This window comes from Pan troglodytes, chromosome 14 (genome assembly GCF_028858775.2).
Source record: "Pan troglodytes isolate AG18354 chromosome 14, NHGRI_mPanTro3-v2.0_pri, whole genome shotgun sequence".
Taxonomy (NCBI): Eukaryota; Metazoa; Chordata; class Mammalia; order Primates; family Hominidae; genus Pan; species Pan troglodytes.
The window spans coordinates 41,391,311-41,401,133 of record NC_072412.2 but is presented as its reverse complement, the minus strand read 5'-3'; the positions used below and the strand labels follow the sequence as shown (position 1 = coordinate 41,401,133).

At 34.8% G+C, this 9,823-nt stretch overlaps 1 protein-coding gene across 12 annotated transcripts in view; it reads right to left on the bottom strand.

Moving 5' to 3' along the window:
- Positions 1–1,254: 1,254 nt before the first annotated feature.
- AKAP11 (A-kinase anchoring protein 11) overlaps positions 1,255–9,823 on the bottom strand; it is a 51,920-nt gene continuing 43,351 nt past the window's right edge. For all 12 annotated transcript variants that reach the window (XM_054665226.2, XM_001151723.8, XM_009440565.5 and 9 more), the window contains 2 exons: positions 6,806–6,966; positions 1,255–5,406 (listed from right to left, as the gene is read on the bottom strand). In XM_054665226.2, coding sequence (XP_054521201.2) covers positions 5,266–5,406; positions 6,806–6,966 — 302 coding nt within the window. In that variant the 3' untranslated portion in view covers positions 1,255–5,265. The remainder of the gene's footprint in view (positions 5,407–6,805; positions 6,967–9,823) is intronic.

The window sequence follows — 9,823 nt, the reverse complement described above, 5'->3', positions numbered from 1 at the left end:
CTTCAACCCCCTCTTGAAACTGTTTTTCACTCTCTCCAGTCTAAAGTATTACCCTCCTTGACCAAAAGTTAAAATGAGAGGTGACTATAAAATTACAAAGGATAGAGAAAAAAGTGCAAAATATACTCTTTATTGTTCTTGCTGTAAACTCAATGACGCAAAAACACTGATTTTTACTCTTTGTATTATAGGAACAACAGTACATTCATCCTTAGATAAATGACCTCTCCATCTCACACTTTAAAAAATCTGAGGTAATTCAAGCCCTGTCCCTCACCTTCCTCTCTGTCCTAGCTAAGATACAAATCACATATGATCCCTCTGTGTAAAACTGTCAAATGTCCTTTGCCACATTTCCCATTCTTTTTGAGCCATACTTCCTTTTTGGCATTATAATCTATGGAATCTTGCTTACTTCTTCTCAGCACTTTTGGTTTGCTTAGTAACTGGGGTGCACTTACAACCAAACCTTCTCATTGTTTGCTATTATTTCCTAGCATTTTAAAACATGAAAAAAATTTTAAAACAATTTCCTAATTTCTGGGCTTAAATTACATTAAGATAGGGCACAGTAAAACTATTTGTATGATATTACAGTTATGTACATATAATTATGCATTTGTCCAAACCTACAAATGCACAAGAGTGAACTCTAATGTCAACTATGGATTCTGGATGATAATGGTGTGTGTGTCAACGCAGGACCACAGATTGTAACAAATGTCCCACTCTGTTGTGGGGTGTTGACACTGAAGGAGGCTGGGGAAAGAGGGTATACGGGAGCTCTGTATTTTCTGCTCAATTTTGCTGTGCATCTAAAAGTGCTCTAAAAATGGTCTACTTAAAAGGAAAAAAAAATTCTTAAGACAAAGTCAGATCCATTAGTAATTAAAAAAAAAAAAACCCAGCAACTTTTAAGTTATCTTGTGTACATGGTTTAACAGAGGTATGGTCTTACTATGGAAAGAATGTTCAAACCAGGCCAGAAGAATTTCATAGCCATGTTCATATTCAAGGCAACCATAATATTCTACTTTGCAAAAACAGGTTGGGCAACCAGCCTTTTAAGTCACTATGTCTGCATTTGGGGTATCTATAAGTAGGTAGAATCTAGTGTCCAATTGGAAATATTTCTAACTTCTCTTGTTCTCAAAACCATGATCTAGCACTTCAGTCCTCTTATGTGGTCTTCTGTCATAGCAGTCCCACTCAGTACAGAGCAGTTAATGAGATATTACAGAATGAAAACCAAGACCAGGTATTTCTTAAATTTATTGAAGAACTCTTAGCTGGGAGAAGAAAGATCACAGGCTTAAACAATTGTAAGATAAAAGAACAATTAATTGCAAATAATTACAAAAGTAATTTCTGAAATTTTTTGAGCCACTGCTGAAACAAAATTTTAGTGCATCTCAAAGTTCGTATTTTGTTAAGTGAACATATTAAATTACTGAAAAGCAAAAAAGAGTTACTGTTACACAGTACAAGATCTTAATATAGTAACTGAGCACAGCCAAATAAACAGCTATAATTATTCCAAGCTGCTTTTGCTATGTATCTGGTATATTAAACAAGAAAGTGGATTACTTTTAACACTGCACAAGTAACCAAAGGTAGCAAATCCAGCAATATTAAAACCGGATATTAAATAGTATTCAAACATTACAACAAAAACAAAATAAGAACCTCTAGAACTAGAACTCTACCCTATGAAAGGAATGTACACAGATGGTTAAAAAAAAAACAATAAATAAATAAAGTGACAAGAGTGACTAATTCTGTATCCACATCTTCAGAGCAGGAATACAGTAAATGAGTAAATGCTTAGAGGAGTTTTGCTGAAAATGAGAAAAAATGCATCTCACTTTAGTATAATTTTTCTAAATTCTCACTGAAGCTCTAATTCTCTTGTGCTGGTGACAGGTGGACAGGGTTTTTAAATGCAAAGTATTCTCCCTACACCCTGAGTATGGATGCATCAGTTGTTTAAAATTCTGTGGAAAGTTTCCTTAGAAAAACATAAAATTTAAAGTGATATACTGATGGGAAATTGAATATATTAATTGTGGAAGAATATCAGCTAACTAATTAAGTAGACATTTAAATCTGGACTCTGTTGAAGAATCAAGGTTAAACTCTGCATTATGTGCACTAATGTCAGCCATCTAATATCAAAGTCAGATAAGTAAACTATCTTTCACTTTATACATAGTGCATTTAGTAAATAAATTCTCTTACCAGCAACATAAAGCCCTTGTTGGAGCAAAATTAAAGTATTAAGAATTGAATTAACTTACAACAAATATCTGAAGGGTAAGTGGAACATTTTTCAAAGTATAAAGATGTTATCACATATATTCACCATGAATCCTCTTAAAGGTTTTATAACACCATTAAATTATATCAAATATCCAACAGATATTGTCATTTTCTTCTGTGATTTATAAAGGAAACATTCCTTTTGTATAAATCAGAAGTATCTTAAAAATCAACCTTAACACCAAAATATACATGTAATTTTAACTTGGTTTAGGAAAACATGAAAGAACTGTCACATTTCGGTGTGAACAAGGTTCTGAAAACCCCCTATCAGAGGTCTCATTCACTTTTTTCCACATATCACTTGAAGGTTTTGAAACTGGTAAAAACAGAATTCAGCTCGATGTACATCAAAACTTTAACAGTTCTGAAAAAGACATATTTCGTAAGGGCCAAAATGTACAGCACAGCAATATTACAATGTTACAGTATAAATATGTCAAGCCAATTTGTAATAAAATAAGACAGTTGTCTTCAAAAGAGCTGTTTGACTATAGAGCAACCAAATAGATCTAGAACATCTTTGGAAAAACCACAAAGTGCCTTTACAGAAAGTTTAGACTACACTTAATTAAAAGATAATGCTCTAAACTCAAAATTATTTTCTCTATATGAGGAATTTTGACACTTGTTTTCACACCTGCCAATATTCAATATTTTTAACTCACACTTCTTTTCACACATCTGCCAATATTTAATATTTTATTCTATGCCCCTGCACTGAATTGATGTAAGTGTGAAGTTCCACTATTATTATTACCACACATGCTAATACCTAATAACTGGTCTGTCATTATGTAGTGGTTAAATAAGCAAATGCTGAACTCAGCACAGCTCTAGCAAAATGCAAAGGAAATAAGAAAAGCCTCACCTCAGAATGATTACACCATAAACAGAAATAAACATTTTCAAACACAAAGTTTCACAAAATAATATATCATCACTTTAAAAGAAATTCAGAACTCTATTTTGCTGTTGATCAAACTTGTGCATACACTCAAGTTACTAAACACAATTTGATAGTTAGATACTTGTAAAAATGCATTCTAAACTTAATAATCAATTAATTCATAATTAACAAGAGCAAACATTCCTAGTCCTAACATTTAAAAAAACCCAGTCCAGTGCTGCCACATCTCAAGTTCTGAAAAGCTAAAGGCAGAAACAATTCTGGTTATACAATTCCTGCATTTCTCCACCTTAAAAAATACTTGAAGAAACTTTAGGAAACTTTATATTAAGGCTTGCTGTATTTCTGTATCTTAAATTGAGAAAAATCAAAACCTACAATGTAACCTCGAATTATTTAAATAGCTTTTGGCATTTTTCTTGAAAAGCAAATTTGAATCTTTCACTATAAAACATTTCTATACCACAATTACTAATTCACATTAATGTGTAAGTGCCCTCATTTCCTATTCCCTGGCAGGCGCTATGTCTTCTTTCTATGTTTTGTGCAGCTTTCAGAACAGTCAGTGCTCAGAAAAAATGAAAACGTAATGGAGCAAAATCAAAGTCCCCCAAAAAAGTGATTTATCCTAGATTACAAAATCCAGTAGTGGAAGAACCAACATTTACACACCCAAATACACACACACCCACACATACACAGGACACAGCGAGAGATGAGACAGAGTGGGGGGTGGGGGAGGTGAGAGACAGTGGGAGGAGGGGCAGGGGGAAGAGAGTGGGAGGAGGGGAGAGAGAGTTGCAGGGAGGGAAGAGAGAGACAAAAGCAAGACACAACCTTGGTCCTCTATTCATGTCAACTTGCAGTTTCTGGACACAAACTAGTAGGAAATGTAGAGCCCAGAAAGATCATGTCAGAGAACTTGACGAGACAGTGTAGATATAGTTTATCTGGGTGGGGCGGGGTGGGGGGAAATCCCAATTTTTCTAAAACAAACAAACAAAAAAAACACCATATTCTTGGTAGTTTCAAAAATCCAACAATAAAAACTACTGGCTTCTCTAAATGCATTTCCATATTAACATTAATTTTTAAAATTTCAACATGTTTTACAATTTAAGTTTTCACTTGTAAGATAAGTTGGGAACCCAAAATTGTCAAAAAAAATTTTAATTGTCAATAAAAATTCTTACTGCACAATCTTTAAAGGCGTTTTATTTTAAAGCACCTTTTTAAATTTTAACAGTGGGTTTCTAAAAAGAAAACAGTAAAATAAAAGAGGGAACAAACTGGCAAGGTTAAAGTACTCCCTTACACACACACACACACACACACACACACACACACACACACCTTTCATGCCAGAAATGACTGGCAGCATTGGCAAATAATGTCAATGAAAGGATGGGGGAAACTATCACTTATAGTGTTTATAGAAACCTAAAATACTAATGTTTCTGCTAAGAAATTAAATAGTTTGGGGAAATCAAAAAGCTACCAATAGCTGATCTATGAAATATGAAAATGAAACTGATTTTTAAAAACAGGAAAGAAAGGCCAAAAATCTACTAGAAATTTTTAAAAATCAGCCTCAATTTTATTTTCTGATGTCAGACTAGTTATTAATTAGATACCATTTGTTTGCAAAGGAGCAAAATTATAACTCTATCACTGGAACCTATCCTCAGCCACTTCAGTGCAGTTTCTAGCAGCACTATTTGGATACAAAAAGAATGTGGTCCGACAATGCCCCTGAAAACCCCCTGGTTAGACCTTCCTTCAAATACATGTTCTTAGGGTCTTAACACACTACACACGTGTATAGAAGAATAAATGAAGGTAGTATTTTGACAGATTACAAAAGTATGAACTATATACACCGAGTGATAACACAAAGCGCTCAGAAAGCTATATTTACTTGCCTCCCAACTGACTTACGATGTTAATATTCACTATTCAAATTTTATCCTAAACATCTTTATTGGCTTGTTCCCCTCCCCAAACAAATACTAAAATATACTGGTTTGGGGTTTGCTCTATGCATTTTCCAAGAGCCAATCAAACAGCGACTTGCATCTCTCCTCACTGGAAGCTTTTTCCATCACTTCATAGTATTGAAGCACAGCCTGCAGGAGGTCTCCCACTTTCCATCCTTTCTCTTGTAATTGTTTTGAAAGCTAAGAAAGAAAGATGTGTCAAACATTAACCAAAAACAATTTTATAACAAAGCTTTTATTTTTATTTTCAATATTAGCTGAAACTTAAGAATCCTGCTGTTTACAATTAAATACCGTTTCCTAGTTATAACAAGGTCTTCCCCTCTAAACCGCTACCCCTTTACCCAAATTAAACATTTTCCCTTCTTCCCCTTTATAAACACATCTCCTTCAGAGAATGACACTTTGGGATCGCTGGAGACAGAGCTCCACAAACCTCACCAAGCAAATAGTCTGCGTGGACATGCAGAGGCTGACTTTCTACAGGAAATTCTTCACCTAACTAAATACAACTGCCACACCCTCAATTAGGACATAAAATAATAAAGACAACGTCAAACTCAATAAAAGGATGTGGATTTTCCTTCCACAACATATAGTGTGGCATTTTTCTGGAATACGCACTCTAGCCTCAATGGAAACATGGCTTTCTAAGTTAAAGAATGTTAATGTTTCAACAACAAAACAACAAATAAATAAATAAATAAATACAGGTTTAAATAAATCCTGTTGTCACCACTCACGACATGCCTTTGTTCATTTCTTTTTCTACTAAGTTCTGTAAAAGCTCTTAAGTTTTGAAAGATCTGTAAGTTAAATTCTGAAAAACTACTTTAATTTTGTGTAACATATATATGCTTAACCTTTTTAAAAGCAGCTTTATTGAGATAAAACTCACATAACATACAATTCACCCAAAGTGTCCTAGTCAATGGTTTTTAGTATGTTCTCCAAGTTGAATGCAACCAACACCACAATTCGAATATTTCTACCACTCCAAAAGGAAAGTTCTGATAAAGAAAATTATGGAACAAAAACCTTAAGACTGTAAACTGAAAATCTTGACTAATAAGGTACTTGGCACATAGTAAGCATCTTGTTTAAACTTTTATCGGCTTTTAATTATGACAGCTGCTCATACAAATGAAACTGGATTATCAGAGAAACAGATATATTAATCATTAGGTACAATTACGAATCAATTAAATACAGAGAATAATTCAATTTTTTCATAGGAACACACATAATGCTTATTAATAGCATCTACCTTTGAGAGCTTAGTGTTATGCCAGGCATTAGACCAAGCATTTTTTTTAACATTATATTTAATCCTCATAAACCCCTGTAAGGTAGATTCTATATTCATTTGCATAGTGCAGTTAGGGGCAATGAGACAGACTGGTGAACCTGCCTCTGGTTATACTGCTAGAAAGTGGCAGAGCTGATGTCTGAACCCAAACTGTTGGACACTACAGCCTAAGAATTTAACCATCACCAGGCATCTTGTTAGACCAACCACATGACAAGAACATCATATACTGTTAAATGTATCCTCACACTCTGTAAGGTAGGTACTTACTAGCATAAACTCCTTATTTGCAGAGTCATGAAAATAAAGTTCTGCAACTTCAGCCTCAGAGGCAATGAGCCATTGAAGAATAATCCTTAGCTGGGGGTCTACCGTGCATGGCTCCATGTCAATATTCGTAATTAGCAGTGTCTTTCCATCTTGCCCCAAACCTAATATTTAAATGTAAACAATATAAAGTAAAACTCATCAATTTAACTCTCAATACTCTGGTTGTCAAGTAGATACAAATATTTTCTGGTTCTTAGGATTCTAATGAATGGTGAAAAAAATATCCATCTTTTTCTAACCACACCATAACCTCAACTAAAACTTCTAAAGGGCAAAATAATGTAAAACAAAGGAATAACTTTGATCATTTATTGATTGCAAAAATATAAAACACCATTTTAACATACTGAATTCAAGTTCTATAAATGCCATAATTTGATATAAATTATGACCAGTGGGTTAGAGAGAAAATAAAACTATAAAGCTATCATTACAATAAAAATAAAAATGAGGCTGGGCATGGTGGCTCAGGCCTGTAATCCCAGCACTCTGGGAGGCCGACGTGGGCAGATCGCTTGAGGCCAAGAGTTCGAGACCAGCCTGCCCAACATGGTGAAACCCCAGCACTATTAAAAATACAAAATCCGGCCAGGCGTGGTGGCACATGCCTGTAGTCCCAGCTACTCAGGAGGCTGTGGCACAAGAATCGCTGGAACCCAGGAGGCAGGGGTTGCAGTGATCTGAGATTGCACCACCCAGCCTGGGCAACAGAGCAAGACTCTGTCCCAAAAAACAAACAAAACCCCACAAAAAAACAGAAATCTCAAATAAAGAAGAGCAGCAACATTTGTGCAGCACATATTCCATCCTAAGTATTGTTCTAAGCTCTTTATATGTACAAACTCCTTTAATCCTCACAACCACTCTATGAGGCAGAAACTATTATTGTCTCCATTCTACAGGTGAGAGATCTGAGGCAAAGAGAGCCCCAGAGTCTTCCAGTGGGGAAGTGGCTGAGCCAGGACATTTACACAGGCAGTCTGGCTCCATGCTCTTAATCTCTCATTCTTCAGACAAAAGTGGGGGGAAATGCCATATGCAACCACTTACACCCAAAAGCCAGATCAGGGAATTTTCTGGTATACTTCTAGTCTCAAGATTATCTCAAATTTATTTTCTTTTTTTTATGATAATTATGTTTTCATCACAAAGAGGGAGCCATCTCTGTTGATGGAAATAATGACTTATGGGCCAATATCATGCGTTTAACATTCCTGCTGCTTAATGATACCTGAGCAATAAGGAGTGCTGAGACCAGGATCCCTCCACCCCTTAACACACACCACAAGAGGTGAGCACCAGGGCATGCTGGCAGACATCATGCCAATATGTACCAGTAATGGAAGGTTGTTGACAGATGTCTCTGATTCTCTGCTACAGCTTGCAGGCCATTCTAGACCACTATTAATTATTTTTAGGAGTTGTGTTGGTCCCTAATTTTTAATTAAAAAGATTTGGTCCACATTACTCTCTAAAAATAAATGTATTGTCTTTTCCCTCCCCTCTCTCCAACACTCTCAATCAAAAATAGGTTTGGCATACCATGGTACAAGGCATGGTCTCTGGGCCTTTCTGCAATCCTGAGGAGTTCAGAGGGCTAGAAGCTAATCACCCCACTGCTTCTTTGCACTGCTGGTGTTTTCTCAGTTCAGGACTCCTGGTTGCCTGGCCTACAAGAACCTCCAAACGGCTCTCTCTTTAAAGAAGTCTCTAACCATTAGTGAAAAGGGGAGGGACTGACATCCTGCAACTACAAAATTATTTTTAAAAAAAAATAAGTTTGTTGCCTTGGGATTTCCATAATTTTGAATCTTTCTATAAATCCAGACCAATCTAGCTCCTAATTTACCAATCTCTAACAAATTTAAAGTTGGCTGTAACTTTCTATATAATGAGAAATACCTATAATCTCAAAAACTCAGTAATGACATATCAACATCTAATTAATCTCCTGATTTCTACCAACTACAAAAGAAATCCTTAACAGCCTGGTTAGTGCCAAAAGTAATCTTTTTCAAGACAAATTTCATATTTACATTAACTTGTATCTTCTTTTTTCTTAATCATTCCTCAGTAAAGCTAGTTAAACAATCGCTAGTTCATTAGAGAATACGTAACCACATGCATTTATACGATGTATAGCCTTTAGAATAACTGTTCACAGATGTTACTTGAGAAAAGGCATAACTTTTATAAACAAAGTCAACACTTTTTTAGTGAACAAGAATGAAACAAATATTGCAGTGGGGAATATCAATATCAAATATCAATAACACTAAAAATATTGCCCCATCTCGACTTTATATCTGATGAGAAAAACTGACTTCTAGAAGCCTTATATAAAGAATGTCTACTTACAGAGGCATTAAAACTAAAAAATAATAATCTTAAGTCTGAAGATTACAGCTTAAAAACTGGGATGTGACTTCCCTAAACAAGGTGTTAAACTAACTGAAAATTCAGGTGTCATAAAGTAAATTTCGAGAAATTCTTTTTAGCTATTTTCTGTTTGCCTGCTTCTAGAGAAGCAATTTTTAAAACATCACTAGTTCAAAAACAAATATCTCAAAGAGTACAAATACTTTTATAAGTGCACTTTATAGAAGACATTATTGGTATTTTCTAAATTAAGAAAAAAATTAGACTTTCAGAAAAAAATTCAACAACCACCTGAATATAATGAAAACTCAGCTTCAAAGTAAAGTTTCTAAATTCACTCAGATGAATAAACTCAGATACTCTAACATGAATTAAGGATTACAAACTATGGTCCAAAACTCTGTGGCCAATGATATCTAGTATTGACATACTTGGAACTATGTTCATTAAGGAAGGATCTGAGTATTTTCTTCAAATATGTGTGTGCGTGAGTGAAGCACTGGAACTGGGGGAGGGAAGAAGAATTAATTTAGAAATATCTTTTAGAAAACAAGGTAAGTAAAAATATTACTTACTGAC